The sequence below is a fragment of the Diachasma alloeum genome, unplaced genomic scaffold, assembly GCF_001412515.2.
Source record: "Diachasma alloeum isolate Michigan unplaced genomic scaffold, Dall2.0 Dall_scaffold_00472, whole genome shotgun sequence".
Taxonomy (NCBI): Eukaryota; Metazoa; Arthropoda; class Insecta; order Hymenoptera; family Braconidae; genus Diachasma; species Diachasma alloeum.
Genome location: NW_021680605.1, coordinates 461,368 through 480,505, shown reverse-complemented (window position 1 = coordinate 480,505; position 19,138 = coordinate 461,368). Strand labels below are relative to the sequence as shown.

General features: G+C 37.9%; 1 protein-coding gene across 2 annotated transcripts; it reads right to left on the bottom strand.

Annotated features, from left to right (window-relative positions):
• Window positions 1-2,015: 2,015 nt before the first annotated feature.
• Window positions 2,016-18,352, bottom strand: LOC107042462 (sterol O-acyltransferase 1). 2 transcript variants are annotated; one of them, XM_015263515.1, is made up of 6 exons: window positions 18,265-18,351; window positions 17,994-18,076; window positions 12,864-13,003; window positions 11,913-12,539; window positions 10,192-10,465; window positions 2,016-2,566 (listed from the first exon to the last, which is right to left on the bottom strand). In XM_015263515.1, exons 2-6 carry the CDS (start codon window positions 18,027-18,029, stop codon window positions 2,126-2,128), a joined length of 1,518 nt encoding a protein of 505 aa, XP_015119001.1. In that variant the 5' UTR covers window positions 18,030-18,076; window positions 18,265-18,351; the 3' UTR covers window positions 2,016-2,125. The 2 variants fall into 2 exon arrangements, with proteins under 2 accessions (XP_015119001.1, XP_015119000.1); XM_015263514.1 differs by having other exon boundaries at window positions 17,994-18,352.
• Between the last annotated feature and the right edge of the window lie 786 nt (window positions 18,353-19,138).

Sequence of the window (19,138 nt, the reverse complement as noted above, 5' to 3'; positions counted from 1 at the left end):
TTTCTCCGGATAACTGTCGGCTCTTCCCTCCATAGCCCCCCCCAATAGCCCGCCAATTTAGCAACAACAATTTGTCAACTGCATTCTCAAAATATCACTCCTTTCAGAATTCGTCCACTGAGGCGCCTCCACAAAGTTTTCCCCCATATTTCCCGAAAGTCCCTTGATGCTCTCCCAAAAACATAGACGACACAATCATGTTGTCTCGTTCCCTCCTTGGTTGTCACACACCCATCCTTGCCTTGCCTCAGCAACCAAATCCTTTCCTTTTTTCCTCCCCATCAATGTGTTTCTCTCGCAGAATAGCTGCAGCCTCACCATCAACTACCACGTGGATTTTCCCCAAATTCCCGATATAACCTCCTTTCCACATTCACACATGGTGCTTGCCGCCAGTTTTTTTTCTGCCCCTCTCACTCCTCTAGCCTAGTTCGTTAGGCGTCACCTAACCTCGTCGCCAGCCCTCCGAGAAAACAGTCTTCAAACTTCCCAGATTTCACCATTTCATCGGAAATTTATTATTCCCTTGGAAGATTGCCTCTTGAGGAACCCCCACAGTCACTTTTCCTCCAATATTTACCAAAAAAATGCATAACTTTTTCCCAAAAACTGACGACGCAACCCCCAATAAACCACCTCTCACGAGCGCCACCACCCGTCCTCATTATTTATAGTAATTAAAGCAAATACAAATCATTCTCCAGAATTCTTGTAGAGAAAATCCCAATCTGTAAAGAATAAATTATATGGAAAAATGAAGATCTGCTGGGTGATATCAGGACCTTGTTTACAAATTTCAGAAGGATATAGAATAGAAAATCGGGAATTCAATGATACAAAAATGATTAAATTCCGATAATAGACTTTCACATGGCGAATGTTAGAATTTGTCAATGCTGCAGCCATCAATCACGTTGGGATTGACTGCCGCCATGATTGGAAGTGGTGACGCAACTGTCAATGGGATTTGATATGATATTTAATACGACTCTTCATGTTGATAAAATTATCGGGTTGATTGTTGCAATGAACATTTTTCAAATTATCACGCAGAATGTCGCTAAAATCATCGCTGCTACTACCGCCATATTGCCGCAACACTGCCATTTTCAATCATGAAGGCATGGCGGGAGCCTACCATGAGGAGATTTTCGCAATTTTCTAGATTAGAAGGCTTTTCTAACAAAATCTTGAAAGGTCTACTTTTTAAATTAATGCAGGTTACCATAAGGAGTAATGGTGAAGGTCTAGATTTTCGAGATTTTTGAGATTTCCTAGATTAGAAGGCCTTTCTAACAAAATCTTGAAAAGTCTATATTTTTAATTTGTTTATTAGCTAAATTATTGAATGATTCCAACGCTCACTATTCAAAAATTGATTATCGTAATTTCATAATTTTTGTGCCATTGAATGACTGATTTTTCATTCTAATCTTCTTGCAATTTGAAAGCAAAGTGCTGGCATCATCCTATATTGACTCTTTTCTGTCCCAACTTATCTCTCTATACTATAAAAATCCAAATCGACTTATGGTGATGAAAATTTGGTAATCGCAATTAAGACTCCAAAATTAAGGGTCAAAATATGGGTAACGAGGGGTATAATGAGGTTCACGAGGGCCACATTAAGGATCACAACGGTCAGATAGGGATCATGGGAGTCATATGTGGATTATATAAGGGTTGGCGAGCAGGGGGCATAACCCCCTAGTCAATTAATAAACGCGTGGGAAGTTGTAGAATTTTCAACAGAAATCGGCACAAGAAGCAAATAGAATTTTAGGTAGAATTTCAATGAAATTGTAGTAATCCTATAGGATTCTTGTGCTGTTCAACTAGGAATTCAATAGAATTTCTGTTGAATTATTTCATACGTCATCCTTTTGCGTCCACTTTTCTTTAGCATGCCATATCGCGATGCGGAATTTCTCATTCATTTCTAAATGATTTTCTATTCGTCCTATTTCAAAATAAAAATAAAAATAGGTATCCAACATTTATTATTCTTTTTTAAATATTGTCAACAGTTTTCAATTTATTTAATTGAATATCTCAATAAAAATTCACAAATCATTTCAATAGCAAAAATAATGAAGACAATCAATTGAAAATTTTATGTAGACGCTTAATTAGCAAAATTAGTATTATTACAGAAAAAACTCTTTGGCATAAATAAGTCCAAAATAACATCTCCATACTCAGGACAATTCATCCTAGCGAAGTATTCTATAGAGTAAAAACTCAGAAGAATTGCATTTCCGAAGACGAGTAGGAACCAGAGGAAGAGGTTGCCAAGGACCGAGGTTTTTCTTGTTACATAGACGAGAGGATATCCAGTTCCCATAAATAATACGAACATCATCGGGTAGAACAGGCGGAAACTCACGCTGAGAATGTATTCATGGAATATAGAGGAAATGGCGAAGACCATAAAGCTGGCAACGTACTTATTCCCTGGTACGATAATCTCGTAAAAGTCTTTGTAGAGGTATGTGTAGAGCCAATCGTGAACTATAACGTTCCACTTCCGAAAGTAGATTTCGAGCGACGTTGCTGTCCACCAGTCCTGGATGAGGGAAAAATAGTTCATGGAATAATTTTATTTCGACACATTAGAACACACATGATAAAGTTCAGTAGATAAATTAGTGCATTTAAGCCTTAACCCTTAACCCCCGATCACTCGCTTAACCCTTCAGAACTCGCGCTATCAGCGCCGCGCCGCCTTTTTCAAATTTTCGCTTGCCTCTTGCAAAATTGAGCTTTCAAAAAATTGAAAAAATTAGAATGCCTAGCTTGAATCATTTAGAATGGATTAGCAAGGTTCTTATCCGCTGAAAATCCATCAAGGCTACGAAAAATAATAAATTGTTGAGGGTCATACGCAAAAGCGGCGCCGTGCCGCCCAGCGCGAGTAACGAAGGATGTAAAATTTTCAATTCCGCTGTTGCTGTTTCCCGCTCGCCGCACGCTCGGCGCGTACCTATGAACGTAACAACGCTGCGTTACTGAAAGCACGGGCGGCGCAGCGCTCACCACGCGAGTAAAGGAGAGTCTACAATAGACGCGTATTACTGAGATGCGTGTGTTATGACGTCCACGCAGTGCATTCCGTGAAGATCTGCGCGCAGGACCGTGCGCAACCCGCGCCAACAACTGCCAGTTTGTTTTTGGTTAAGCGACATATAACCTATGCACAATAAAAACTGAACAAAACTCAATTTAAATGAAAAAAATTTATGTCTTCCAGGGAAAATACATGTCAACCTTTTTAGCACGAGCTCAATGATGGTAGTGATAGGTCTTCATTAATTATACATCTTTATGTATGTATACATAAATGTTGCGAAATGTAATTTGTATGATACTGATTGAATATTAATTTTTTCAAATTTTTCTCATGCAATTTAAGTAACAAATTTGATGATTGAAAATCTCTAAAACTATAGTATAGTCCTTAGGCAACTATAGATCATCTTAGAATTACCTTAAAAAATATTAATAACTCAGACACAGATTCATCAATTGAACTCAACTTGAATTGTTCAACACTTCACCATTTTTGCATAATCTACCGGTTAATATTGTGCCCTCGATATACAAGATTATACTGCCAAGGAGCTTGACCATTTCCTGTCGGAGAAATAAAATAATCGCGAGGAACATCGCGTTCTTCAACAGCAAGTCGAGAATTTCGAGCTACATCAGCGTTTCTGATTTCTCGAGGGATTCGTTGCCAATCAGACAATGCACTGTATCTTCGAGCCTCTTACGGGTATGCAGCTTCAGTATCCCTGATACAATTGTGCAAGCATACTGTTGCATTGACTATGGAAGTTGCATCAGACGGATGCCAAGCCAGTGTTCGATGAAAAATCTGAAATCTTGATGATAAAAGCCCAAATGCATTTTCAATACACCGCCGGGCTCTGGACAATCGGTAATTGAAAATTCTTTTCGCGGGGTCTAAATTATTCCCCGGGTACGGTGTCAATGTGAACTTGGTTAGTGGGAATGCTGCATCACCAACGAATTTGAAGTGTGTAGTTCTATCAGATCCTGGTAACTTTTTAGGAGGCGGTAGATCAACTTGATCTGCATTCAAAGCTGAGCACAGGTCTGAACAACCCCATACACCACCATCACTGATAGATCCTGTCAATGAATAAGATTTATCAGTATAAATAATTATTATTCAGTTGATGAAGACTTCACACCATATTGGCCAACATCGATCCATGTGAACCGGTATGAAGCGTCACATGTTGCCATCAAAACAATACTAAAACGTTTTTTATAGTTATAGTACTGAGTTCCCGAGTTTCGTGGAGGTTTTATCATGACATGTTTTTCGTCAAGACCTCCCAGGCAATTTGGGAATTGCCACTTGCGTAGAAAACCTCTTGCTACTCTGTTCCATTTCTGTCGGTTCATGGAGGGAAGGTAGATTGGCTGGAGAGCCTGGTAAATTCCTCTGCAAGTCTCTGGTACCATGACATAAGTGGTTGATTTTCCCACACGGAATTGCCAGGCTTTAGATTTCACACTATCGGCATGGGCTAAATACCTGGAATCGAAAGGACAATTTCAAGTACAGACTTGTTGGAAGTCGGGGAAGGGTGCAATGGACATACGATAATGAGGGCTAATCGTAATTCAGTCTCCAAAGGCAGTAATGCATCAAATTGATCCGGCCACATTCGAGTGAACGAGAAAAATTCCTCATAATCAGTCATTTTCATTTCTTTAAATATTTTCTCATAATAACCATTATCGTCTCGACTCTGGTTGACTGGCCTCACCCACCATCTTCGAGAATTTCTCGTCTTTAGAGCTAACAAAATACTAAAGATGAAGGTATTTAACAGTAAACAACCGAGGACAATGGCATCAGAGTCTTCAGAATCCATCGATCAAATGCAAATTGCTTTGATCAATTTAATTTTTTTGATTGACACCCACACTTACTGACACGTTTTTCTTCCAATGCATACTTCACAGGAATGAGTTTTTCAAGTTAGAGAACCATTGAATTCGATTTTTTGTTTGAATAAAAATTTATTGAGCGTAGAATGAACAAAACATACACCCAGATCATTGATAAATCATCAGAGTAAATGAAACACTTTGGGGCCCTAAGATTGAAGAAAGTTTTTAAAGAAATTATGTGATGAATAGTTACATTTTGCAGAATTTAGATAATAAATTTGAAATGATACCAAGAAATTTTTATTGTCACCACTAACTTGGCAGGCATCAATAGTTTTGGAGGGTCCATGTAACACAAGTCTCTCCCATGAATCCATTCCCAGAAATTTGATTTTATAAAAAAAAAGCCTTAGGAATTTAAAGGGTTGTCTGGTTTGATGGTATCACGAACAAGAACTACGTTCGGCATATTAGAATATTCCAGGATTTTCTATAACAAAATGATAAACAAATTGAAGAAGTCGAGTTGAACGAAAAAGAAAATTACAACTCGTAATTTGTAAGAATAGCATAATGATCTAGTCAATCATTCGAGGACTCAGGCTATTTCTTCTTTTTTGACAGAGCCTCAGTGAGAGTCAAGACCTTGCTGATAAACTTCATTTTTGCATCTTCTGGAACTTTACTATAGCAATAAGCCAGTGTCATCAATGGTTGTTGAGTAAGGTCAACAGCTGATGGTGAAGCTGGAGACTTAGCAGAATCAGCAAGCAAAAGGGGCTTCGATAGAAAATCCGACCATATTTGCTAGGAAATTCTATAGGAATTATGTCAGAAAAACTATTTGTTTATTGCCCACTCAATTGTCAGATTTTGCAGTTTTTACCCAGGTTTTTTTCAATTGAAAATATTTAATAGAAAATATCTGAAATTTTTGAAGTATTATCTGCGTATTGTGGAGAATGATGTGGGAAAGCAAAAAAATTTACCAGAAATGGCAGGAATCATCTGCTTTCCGACCATGTCCCAACGCTGACGATTCTCATCGTCTGTGTAGAAAAGTTTTTTATTTTCATCCCATAGCTGCGGCAAAGCTTTGACCGTCATAATCAACTGCTTGTATGGATCCATAATTAATAAGCAATATTTCAGAGCCAATTCGTTCGTGTCTTCAACGAATACCCAACTATGATGGTTATGTCCTTGATTTTGTTTGTTTCTCTTCAGTTGTTACCTTCATACGGTTTACCGATTCTGAGTGAACATGAATGTCTCACAGGCATTACAACTAATTTCTCTGGTTGAGAAAAACCCGCCCTTGTGGTGTAAAGAATCTCCAGGGTATCGAGACACGAAGGGAAAATCTCTAACTTGGGAAGCCATCGGAGCATCTGTGAAACCACCTGTGACTGGTAAAAATGCTTATTTTCTTCTTCATCATGTCACCATGTCTGGTATACTTTATTGAATATACCAAAAGGTCCTGAGGCTTCTACAAGATTCAAAACATTGAGAGATACTCTATTGAGAGAATTCAAGAAGGAACAAGCGTCGCTGAAAGTTCCATCTGGTAGTCATGGCTTGGTCCAGGTGTACCAATCTAAGTGGCAGTATTACTCAGCCATGGATTTCCTCCGGAACTATTTGCACCCACGAGAGCAATTTATCAATTTCATTATCAATTTCATTTCGCGAGATATAAAAAAATGCTGTGTGAATTTCTAGGTATTTTTTTCTTGCCGCCATTGTACTATAGATTTCCCTCTTGTGGTGATATTTTTTCAGGACTACATCCAACTTAAATTTGGTTAATGAGTCCAAAAAAGTACCAGTTTACAAACCAGAGCCAGAAATAATCGACCTGCCTTCGTGGCTGTCTATACCAACTGAAGATTTATTTATTACCGTCCCAGAGCAGTTGCCTAACTCTAAATCCTGTGATGAATCCTCAAAAAGCGAGACCCCGTCACCCACCCATGTGTCTCCGATGAAATCTGAATTTGTTCATCACATCAACGTCCACAATGAAAAAAATTCCCATTCCTCTGCTGGGAAAGAAGAGATACCAGCCAGCGAGAAATCCAAAAAGCCCAATTCAACATTGTCAAAACGTGCTCATTCCTCTCCAAACAAAAATATTCACTGGTGATAGCAGCTCAGATGATAATTGTATGTTCCAGTACTTGAGTTATAATACGTAGTCTAAGTTCTAATGTGAATTAATATTGCAGCTGATGATGAAGAGGCGGATGGTTTGATACAGTTGAGAAAGAAAATTAGATTAGACATAAAAAAGAAGAATCCAATTAAGCCCATTGTACCACCTCCTGACTTTTTCCACAAAAAAAAAATGGAATACATTAGGTGAATGGGGTGGTCAGCTGGTCGATGCTGCTTCAAAAACCGTCGATGTTCTGGAAAAAATTGCTAGCAAGACGCCAACGATGACAGAATCAGATTCAGAAATGGAGAAGATTCGTGAAGCTACTGCGATCATCTCATACACTCTGTCCCTGCTACCTAAGCGAAAGAGAGTTAACTGTCTCAGGCGAATGATACAAGTTGCAGAAGAATGCCTGGCTGAACTTGATGACCCATAGAAAAAACCTAAATCATTGATCTCATGTTCTTAACCCAAATCATTGATCTTAAATTCTGAACATAATAACTCTTGTCGACCCATCATTTATTCATTTTAATTATAATCTTATGTTATTTCCTGAATAAACAATAAAATAATAATTTTAGCCAAAAATATTCTTGGAAAAGCGCAGTTTTATGTTAATAAATTTCAATGGCTGATTTGAAAGTTAAGTTAACGTTTAATTATTGATTTTATTAGCTCTGAATGACTCCATGAATTTTTTTCATTTACCGATAATCTTAGGATTAAATCAGTAGCCAAGTGGTAAAGGGTAATATGCCAAATTCAACATTTTTGTTGAATTTGAATTTATCTCCACAAACATACTCTCCGTAGACATTTTCTTATGGGAAAAGAATTGATTGTAGGTTAATTGAAATAATACTGATGAATATCCATCACTACCATCCTTGAGGTCGTGCTAAAAAGGTTGACAGGTATTTTCCCTGGAAGACATAAAATTTTTTTCATTTAAATTGAGTTTTGTTCATTTTTTATTGTGCATAGGTTATATGTCGCTTAACCAAAAACAAACTGGCAGTTGTTGGCGCGGGTTGCGCACGGTCCTGCGCACAGACCTTCACGGAATGCACTGCGTGGACGTAATAACACACGCGTCTCAGTAACGCGCGTCCATTGTAGACTCTCCTTAACGAAGGTCGTAAAGTAAAGAGCGCGGCGCCGCCCGTTTTTGTTTTTTTATATTTTAGCGTGTTTCTCGACGCTTAAAAATTCTGAGAAAATCAGAGTTCTTAGGTCAATCCTTTTGTTAAGCGCTGGCGTTGTCCGTTTTTTACTCGGGAAATTTTTTTAGCTAAAAAAAGGAACGAAATGTCGAATGGACAGAAAAGCGACGTCACGCCGCCCGGTGCGAGTGGGTCCTTGTCGACCCCTCGAGGGACAGTGTTGCTACATTCACTGCTACACTTGAAGTGCTTGCATAGCGGTAAGCGCTAAGGTGACAACAGCGCGCTCGGTTTAATCCAGTGGCGCAGCGTTAAGGTTGTTGTCCCGAGAAAGTCACACTTGAAATTTTTCACACTTTGGGCTGGTATTTCGCAAAACGAAGAACCCGGCTTAAAACAAAAACTTTTGCTGCTGTACAGTTCGACTCGGCTCACGCATACATGAATGAACTATACATGAATACGTGCGCATTCAGCCACCCGGGTAAAAATCACGCCGCTCGAGCTCGGAATCCGTATCCCAGCTAGAAATACGCCACTCCGCCCCAGCTTGGGATAAACTCCACGCGCGTCACATGTACCCGAGGTTGAGCCGCGTCACGCGCTCACAGCCCAGCGTTAGACTATTACGCGAAACGCTTCGCCGGGCTTTAGTTGAATGGCCACTGCTCAACCTCAGGTTCATCTCCAATTACTCAATCCCAGTATACTTAACCTCAATAATGATTTGACAGGTCCGATGGCATCGTGATTTGAGCGAAAAAACAATCGAATAAATGTGAAGATGGCATGCTTTTTCAGATGAACAATNTGATGAGCGTTCGACTGTGAGCCGGTATGGAGCGGCGTGTCGCGGCGTGAACTCGGGTCAAGCGGCAAGCCGAGGCTGAGCTCGCGCTCACCCGAGTTGCGGCTGAATCCCCGGTTGAATTTCTACCCGGGTAACCCCAAATGGTGTCGACTGTGGCAACCACGCGCAGTGTGTCTCTCTGTTCGTGTGACTCCTAACATGGCTGAATTCGTGGTTTGTTTTATTGAGTATGTTGCCACGTCTCGCGTACTGAACTCACTTGTCCCACCCATTGGGAAAAAAAACCAAGTTTCTATGGTAATTTCTAGAAAATGAAATGTTCAATCAATTCCATTTTTTTTCAGTAGATTGATTGAGACTATTTCTACATTGTGTTTTTTTCATGAAAAATGTCGAGCTGTTTTTTTTTAATTGAAAAGGGTGAAACTGCATTTAACAACGTGTGAAATTAAAAAAAAATGTATCTCCGGTTTGCGATGGTCAATTGCATTTATAATTTGCTTATTTTAAAGCTAATTCTTAGAGCTATCTACGATAAAAATTGAAGCAAAAAATATCGAAAAAAGTTACACAACAGAAACCTTAACCGTGCGACGGATGAATAAGGCTGGCGGCCGAACGCGAGTGATCGAGGGTTAAGAGGAGACTGCGATGAAATTTAAGTCTTCGTCTGACCTTAAGACCCATTGGACGACTTTTGTTATATGAAGGGATATATTAAAAAGAATCGACCCGTTTTGCCCCACATGTCCACCAAAAACGTCATTTTTCACGTTATTAGCTTAAAAATGCTTCTTGCACCATAATTTTCATCCCATCTCAACTTCTTTCAAATATTCGTTATTCTCCAACGAACAAATCCAAGTGTCTGTTTTACTTTATAATATGTATTAGATCATGAGAAAATGATTTTTTAAGTTTTTGATTTGTTTTCCTCTTAGCAAGTCCGAAAATTTTGTAACCACCTATCTTTATCTGTCATAAGATTCCGAGTATGTATGATTACAACGTGGCATAACAAAAAACAGCAAATTTTAGGATTTGCTAAGAAGAGGAAAAAACATGCTTCAAAATTTAATAGAATTACCAAATGCACAGAATTTATCAATTAAGGAACTCACTTTATAAAACAATCTGTCACCAAACTTGAGCAGTTCTGCCCAAGCGTTGGACCAGGCATGAAGAAGACAGTAGAATCCACACAGGTACATTCCCAATGCCGGCAGAACTGAATTGAAGTACTTCGGTGCAAACCCACGCACCGAGACTGAATTTCTTCCCCAATCACGGTATGTCGGAAAAATGAATCGCTCGTATAAAAATGCAATGAAAAACGAAATGTAGATTACATCCCGAAAGTTGGAAATCACGAAGCTCCACCTGATGGTCTTTGTGCTGAAAATTCAAATCTGCAATGAAATAGGATGACGTGAACTCCTTGAGATTTCGATGAATAGCATCGAATCTAAAGGCGATGGGAAAATTTTTCAGTACCTTTCGTAAGGAGACAATCATTATGAAAAAATTTGTACAGTAGATTTAAGGAGAGACCGCGGGGAAATTGGAGTTTCTGAATTTTGTCATAGTGAAGCTGTTGTCAGTATTTATTAGGCTCTTAAAAAAACTGAAATATGAGCAAACTCCGAAGAGTTTCAAGTCCCACAAGAGATCACAATGAACCGAAACTTTGAAAATTGTTCAAATGCCTCAATTTCACGTATGGAACGAAAAATTTCATAGAAAAACCTAGCGAATTCGATAGACAATTCCATTGGATTTCTATTGAGCTCTATTAGTTTTTGGTCGATTCTATTGCAATGTTGACGAGAAAATATTCTATATTTTCAAATTTTCAAATTTTTACTCAATGTAACTATTTGTACAATGTGTATTTACAATGTCTATTTACATTATTATTTGTCGCAGCCTCAGTCCGCTGACTTCTACATGCATATACAGGGTATTACAAAATGAAATGTCATCCCCGTGAGGGTAATTCGGGGAGCCCATTTGGAGACAAAAACTCATAGTACACTGAGAAAAAAACGACAAAGTTCTCAAACAAGTTTTACTTGTGCCAAGAAAATAGTTTTTTGAAAAGGATCAAAAAAGGATTTTTTGTGCCAAACATGTAGAGAGTGCGCCGGAATGAAAAATTTTTGTCGCAAAAATAGATTTAGTAGTTTAAAAAAATTGCATTCTCTGTACATGCAAGAAATGTCATCTGTAGCACTACTTCTTCGTTATTCGATACTCCCACACGTATTTTGCTTCCGGAAAATCTTTGTTTTATGCGAAACAAGGGATAGTAGTTGTTCGTTTCGGCTGTCTAACAATCACAGACAAGAAATGAACTCTTAAATGAAACAATAATAATGATATGATAGCAATTGTGTAACTTAGGGATAAAATATTTATTCATAAATTTTCGTCTATATGAGATATTTTCATCCTGAAAAGGCGCTATTTGGTGTGAATTATCCGCCTTTTGAGCCAATTCGTTGCTGTCAAAAGCAGAACAATTATTCGTGTTTGAGACTTTCAAATTCGAACTAAACAAATTCTTTTTTGGCAATTTTCAACTAGCGATTTTGTTGGCCCAAACTAGACTTATTTGACAATATGTTTGTTCTTCTCTTAGTGTAGTCTCCCCTTGGTTACGAGAAAAAGAAAAAAATTCAAAAAAAATTTTTTTTCAACCGCTCACATAGATTTGTTCAAAACCTCCTTCATTAGGGCATTCTGCGGTCACCATTAGCAATACTAATTATTAATAGGCAGAGTATTGTTATTCACATCCAATTCAATTGGGGCATTTGAAATCCATCAATAAGAAGTTTACCTCGGATAATTGTCTCGATAAACCAGTGTCGGTGCGAACATGAAATACAGGAACTTGGAGAATCGTGGGAAATTCATTTTTTTTCCTTCCGTATGAAGTTTATGAGAAATAACTCTAGAACTTGTGCTCCTCACAAAAGCATGAATTTTCATCATCATCCGCATCTGTTCCATCGTGATTATCAAAGCACAGGGGGGTGGAAAATTGGCTAAAAATACTGCCCGAGCTGGGAAGAATAAGAAGGCCGACTGATATGCAATTGACAACGATAACCACGTGTAGTCCCACACTTTCAGAACCATTGATTTCGGTTGAAACTTGAGTCGTTGATGAGCCCAGAAACTGTGGAACCCATAAACGGTGAATGACAACAGGGTCATAAAGAACCAAATCTTGATGACTTGGGCAAATTGAGCTAGACCAGTGGATATCGTCATAATCCCAATCTCCATCGTCCCATTTTCAATGAGATCGTGCGAAATTGTGTGTAAAAACAGTAGACACAGTATTATTAGCCAAATATTGTAGGCAGCCTTGATATGCCTGTCTTCGTTAAACAGATCCGTCAGCAATGAATTTCTTGTCTTGAAATGTTTCTCTGCAAGTTTCTCACTCCTTTGTGTCTTCCTAAAAAATAGAAAAATTATAATGGAATGACAAGAGGTAAAGATCTCATTCCTGACGGCGTGTAATTGTTATAAATATTTATTTTTTCCCACGTCCTGGGGGTATCTGAAAAAGGATGCTTGGTAGGAAAAAATTAAGTTTAAAAAAAAAATTCTGTGAAACTCTACTGAGATTTTCCCCATTGAAATACATCGACATGAAGTTTTCACATCCTATGTATATTTTTTATCCATATTTATACGCTATCTTGAGTCCTTTCATATGTCTAGGAATATCATTTATGATGTTTCCAAAGATTGTTCCTTTGTAGAAAAAGAATCACACCTTTTATCCATATGGAATGTGTCTCCGGCATTATTTCTTACGGCGCCGAAATTCGCAATACTTTCGATTCCCTCATCCACAGCTTCTGTCACTATATCGTTCAGCCGATCACCGACTTCGTCAAGGACATCTCGGAGTTTCTGTGTAAGTATTAATTTATCAAATGAACACACCGGTTGAATGTGAGATAAGTCAATTCATGCTAAGGCATTCAATTCGAAAAGGGTAAATGATTACACTAAGGATGTTTAGCCATTTTCAGCAAATCTTATTTTTTCATGTTTAAAGAAAATTCTATATATTTTTTTGGCTGATAGCGGGACGTATGAAACTTCTTTGATGTTGAAAAAAAATTCATCGCAATAGTCTCGTCAGAATAAACAAATTTTTCCTTATGCACAGGCTCTTATGGGATTTATGTTGAAATTTATAATTCACCTACTATAAGACTCTAACAATAGAAATAAATATGAAGGTAATGTGCGAAACTATACCGAATCGAACCCGCGCAAAACAAGGAAATATTTGAAAGATTCTATCCCATATAAGCGTATATTAGGGCATGCGTTTGGTGCATTTTGTCCACTCCGTTTCTAAATAATAAACGTGGGTTGGTGGATTGAAATTTTTATCAAGATAAAGGGAATAACTTCATCTCTCAGGTGAAAAAAAAAAATTTTTTAATACTTGCGATTTTGGATAAACATCCTTAACCTTCGATCACTCGCGCTCGGCCGCCAGACTTCATCCGTCACACGGTTAGCGCAGCGCCGCTGAGTTAAACCGAGCGCGCTGTTGCCACCTTGGTGCTTACCGCTATGCGCGCATTTCAAGTGTAGTAATGAATGTAGCAACACTGTCGCTCGAGGGCCGGCAGGGACTCACACGTACCGGGCCGCGCTCCGCCGCTTTTCTGCCCGTTCGACGTTTCTTTTCTTTTTTTTAGCTAAACAAATTTCCCGAGAAAAAAACGGACAATGCCATCGCTTAATAAAAGTATTGAATTGAGAACTCTATTTTTTTCAGAATTTTTAAGCGTCGAGAAACACTAAAATATAAAAAAAGGAAACGGGTGGCGCCGCGCTCATTGAGCGAGTGATCGAGAGTTAAGCTGAAATTTACATAGGATGTTGATAGGGGCCAGAGATCCCCATTAATATTTTTTTTTTTTACGGCCTCGGAGTCCCTATTTCGGGTCCCATTCGGCACTCTATCCAACCCTATGCATGCGGCTGTGGATTCTACACTGTACCGCATTCGCACTTCTATAGAACATAGAAGTAACATGGGGAAACCACAGAAAACCCATGCCGGTACAGGCGGTTCCTCTATTAGCAACCTCCCGCTCGCCGGAGCCTTCCGTTGAAAAATTCGGTTCCACGGGGAATCGAACTCACAACCTTTCGCACACTAGACTTGCGTCTAATCCACTCGGCCACCGACGTCGGTTACCCCATTAATATTAAATTTCTGTAATACTACAAGGATTTGACCCTTACATTATTGAAGGTTTAAAATATGTTGGTTCAATTTTTCAAACAATACAATATTAATACTCTGATTTTTTTACGAGTAATGATATATTTAAAATTTGTTAATATGAAACTGTAAATTTACTACTAAGTGAATAATTCAAATTTCTTGAAAGGGAATTTGCCATTACACAAGTAATCATCAATCCTCCTATCTTAAGGGGTCCTATCTTAATGGGTTAGGTCACTCTAAAGGATGCAAAAATAGGCTTTTTTATGATTTTTTTTCAGTAAAACTACAAAATAAATCGAGATTACAAGAAAAGGTGTTTATTATACATATCATTGACTGTATACAATAATTTTTTTATGGCGATTAATTTCAAAATGGTGGATGTGCAGCGTTTTTCCGATGACGTCTCTGTTTTTGGAGGGTATACGGCCGGACAAACAGCTTCTGTAAATTTTAAATTATGATGAATCACTGAAGTTTTTTTGATTATACATAAGAATAGCTAGAGAAGTACGTAGGATTTTTTTGATATATTGATTTTTGGCCAAATGGCGCACTTCTAATGTAAAAGGTACAAAATTTTTTAAAAAATCGTCAGAAAATTGTTAATAACAAATGAACTATGCAATATAAAAAAAAATCCTACGTACTTCTTTAGACAATATATTTTTAAAGATATAGTCAAAATTTCAAGTGAATCGATTGAAAATTGTTTGAGTTATGTGTCCGGCCAACTTGAAAAATGCAGTTTTGAGATAAACGCGTTAAAATTTTAAGTAGTAGAAAATCATGAATAATTTTGCAATACCTTTAATCTGCGATACCTGCACCATACAATTGGCCTTCCAGATTAGTGTCCTGCTCTTCCATTTCCTTTCTATGTGATCTTAAAGCGATCCGCAACTCTTTTACAGCTTCAGACAGCGATCTCTCTGCAAGTTTTATGCGCTGTTTGTCGATCTCCAGGCACCTTTCGTAGCTGTTCGGGCCGATTTCTAAGTCCATTGCTTCCATTATGTGCAAAATTGATGAAAACCCGTCATTGTACACGCAAACCGCAATATCTTTAGCTATATTATCCAACATAGTTTTACCACTAGAAATGGATTTTGGGGCCAATGCCTACACAGGCGAATTGAAGCTTTCATTATTGTTTTGTATGTAACCGCCGATGCATCAAATAAAAAGATCGGCATTGGTCAGTTGTTCGTAGATTAGTTTGAGAGCTTCATACACTTCAATTGGAAGAGCTGGCTTATGTTTGTACTCAGCCAAACTATTTGTAGCTTTAGCCCGTTGCCATGAGCACCATGAATCCTCTCCGATCGGACATTTGTCGTGCTGTGGTTTGGCGTCAGTAGATGATTTATGATCCAGTGTAGCCCATATACTGCTTCTCATGTTCTCAACTGAATCACAGTTTCTACGAATGGCTCATCCATAATAAATAGACAGTTCGTCTATAAGTTTTCCAGTCAACTCGCCCCTCCCACCGAGACATTTTGTCATCTTTTTCAAAGCACGTTGGCAGGTACCCATTCGTTTTGGCACGTGATCTATACACTCTTTCTTGAGTACTGTGAAATTATCATACGGTTTAGCATCTGTAATGCCTTTAAAAGTCTTACAATCACCGTCACCAATATAGTGGGTGTATTTGACCTGGTGTAAAGTTTCAGAGCGCCGAAATATCTCAACAACTGCATCGACTTTCATTTTTCTGCTTTCTCATTTTACTGCTGATCCTACGTGATTCACAACGCATTCATTTGCATGATTCTCTGCCCATTCCTCATATTCTGCAGTATCTTCTTTTTGAGTCCAATACTCACACGCTTTACAGTATTTTGATTTCACTATGCAATCTACGATTTTTCCACAGTTATAGCCAATAAGAGTCACTATGCCATACAAGGACGTAAATCCACGTTTTCTCCACGAACCATCGCCTGATACTATAATTCCTATTTCTCCTTTTTCAACAGAAATAGCTTTCTCTTCTTTTACAGCTCTCATCATACTGTTTTGCACACTTGATCAGTTGCAATAGATATTCTTTTGACAATCTTATCGTAGAATAAGTGAAAAATAGGCCGAGGTAATTCCATGAATGCACAAAATTTTGTTATTCCGTGCATGGCAATTACAATTCTACGTTTGATTTCATAGCCTTTCTCAATAAATGGACAACTCGGTATCTCAGTCTTTGCACAATTCTCACAGGATACTACTATTTTGAATCCCAAACCGCCCTTGCCACTTTCGGTAAATTTCACTTGAGATTTGCATTCCTTACAAACGACAACGTTTTGAAATAGCAGAAAAAACTGCAATAAAGTTTATCATATGATAACCAAAAACTGGATTTACTTCAATATCATACAGATCATCCGATTGCTTCAATTTTTTTGCGTATGTACTGACATTCAAGTCATCTGGTGCCTCCAACTCATGGTGATTCAACGGTCTTCTTCGAGCTATTTTCGGTCTCTTGCTGTTGCCAGGTGTCGTTTTTACTCCTTTTCTACCACTATACACTACTTTGTCACTCATTATAAAAACAAGTTAATAACTACTCAGGAAAAAAAAAGAAAGCTTGCAAGTGTTGAGAAAAACAAGTGTTCACCGAATAGCGTCCTTTTCAAATGCTTGGCTGTGCCTAACTGACTGAAACAGACGCTTGTCGACTATTTGGGAGACGAAACTGAACAGAATAAAACTCTAGTCTAGTCAGGTAATAATTGCCTCCAATAACATCTGCCGTATATCTGGTCCTCTCCCCCAAAGTACATCCCCCCATAGCGCTCACAAAAGGAGCTCGCTGCGGACCGGGCGGCCTTGTACTAAAATTCGAAAATCGAGTACTTAGAAATTTTTCCCGGCCATAATCTTTTGGGATCTCATTTTTGAGGTCCTAAGGGACCATTTAAAAGAATAAAAAAAAGCGATTATTCGAAAAATCTAGAGTGATCTAACCCTTTAAATTATTGATTGATACAATAGTTGAACATTTGAATATTTGAATTGCTGATACTTAGGTACTCAAAAAATTTCAAGGGTGATGTTATCTAATTAAGGGCTACAATATTAACCGCAAAATATTACAAATTTGGGCATCCCTGATAGGAACAGTTGAATGATGTATGGATTTCTCTACAATTTTTCTAGATTTCGTCGTCAAATTATCAACAATTAAAGTCGCTTCATATACATTGGCTCTTATGGAGATTTTTACATTTAGCACGAAACTGCGTTACTATATCGGACATATAATATAGCATCTTTCTATATGGAGAAATCTCTATAGGGGTGCATGTATGAGAAGTGACTTCGATTGTTAATAACTTAGAAACGAAATCTAGAAAACGTTTAAAGCGATGCATTCAAAATCATCATTGTCAGCTCTTATACGCAAAGTGAAATTACGTTTTGATAAACGTAAAATACGCTTTATGTTCAGGTGTAATTTACGTTTAGGTTTTTCTGTGTGTTCGTTAATCGATGAGGAACGTGTCTGAGTATTTGGAGAACTGAGAGAAAAGAAGAATAATTTCCTTTGAATTGCAGAATATTTTCAATAAATTGATCTTGAAGCGACATTGACTTATCCCATTTTATCATCTCACTACGTTTTTGTGTTCTCACCGCCTGCATACGCTCTTTGACATCTTCTGTATGCATCACACTGACTGTCTGCTCGGTCAATAACCGATGCCTATTATCACTGCCTGAAATTGTGGATAAAGGTCATTAAATATCACAATTATTCCCGTAATGAGTGATTTTAAAGAAACGTGTCAGGAGAGATCTACTGTAAATGGGAACATGCTCTACAAGAAATGCTTATTTCACATTTTTTTCAAAATTCATTCATTTTTGTTATTCCGGCCGCAGGCAGGGATTCACGGACGCGCACCGCAGAGAAATTTAATTCGTCACATAATCGAAAAATCCTATTGTGGGATGATTTATTGATCAACCAGATGCGAGAACTCGACTCATGCTGTGACCGCGACACAAGTAAAATTGTCCGCCCAGTGATACTGATGAGAGATAATTCCCCAGTTGCAGTAGGGTCACTCAATTGCATTTTCTTGTGATACGCAACGGTATTTCACTGTACATTTGTTTCAACTGTCTTCAAAAAACTTGGCGGAAATATAATGTATTTATTCATTAATCTATTTATTTATTTATTTATTTATTCCTTTATTCATTTATTCATTTATTCATTTACTCATTTATTCATTTTGGAAATATTAATCAAGCCAATGGAAAAAATTAATCAAAAAGGGAAGAAATTATCACAAATTTAAAAAAACATACTCATACCGACAGAACTCAATGGAGTTGTTTTTCCCTCGTTGGACATTTATTCGTCACATGAAACTATGAATATGGAGTCAAAGTCGAAGGAAAAGCAAAAGTCGAGAACAGCGGTTCATACGAATCTAATGAGATTAAAGTATCCACTATTTTAGTAATTCGTATGTCCAAGATATTTTTTAATCATCACTGATATCGTTATCAATATGAGATTAAGCTGCTATCACGGCGGACTAATATTCATATGTTAATCGGAAAACAGGGGATCATAATTAAATTATAAGGGAAGCGGTAAAATGTTATAAATCATCTCAACACCCACGAATTTTTTTGCGATTTTTATAGGGATTTTTTAAAATTAAAACTGAACATTTTCCACTGTCATACCACTAAAGGTCATTCACGACCTATAATTTATTAATCTGCTAGTCATTTAAATCGCATACTCTGCAATGCGAGGGGCT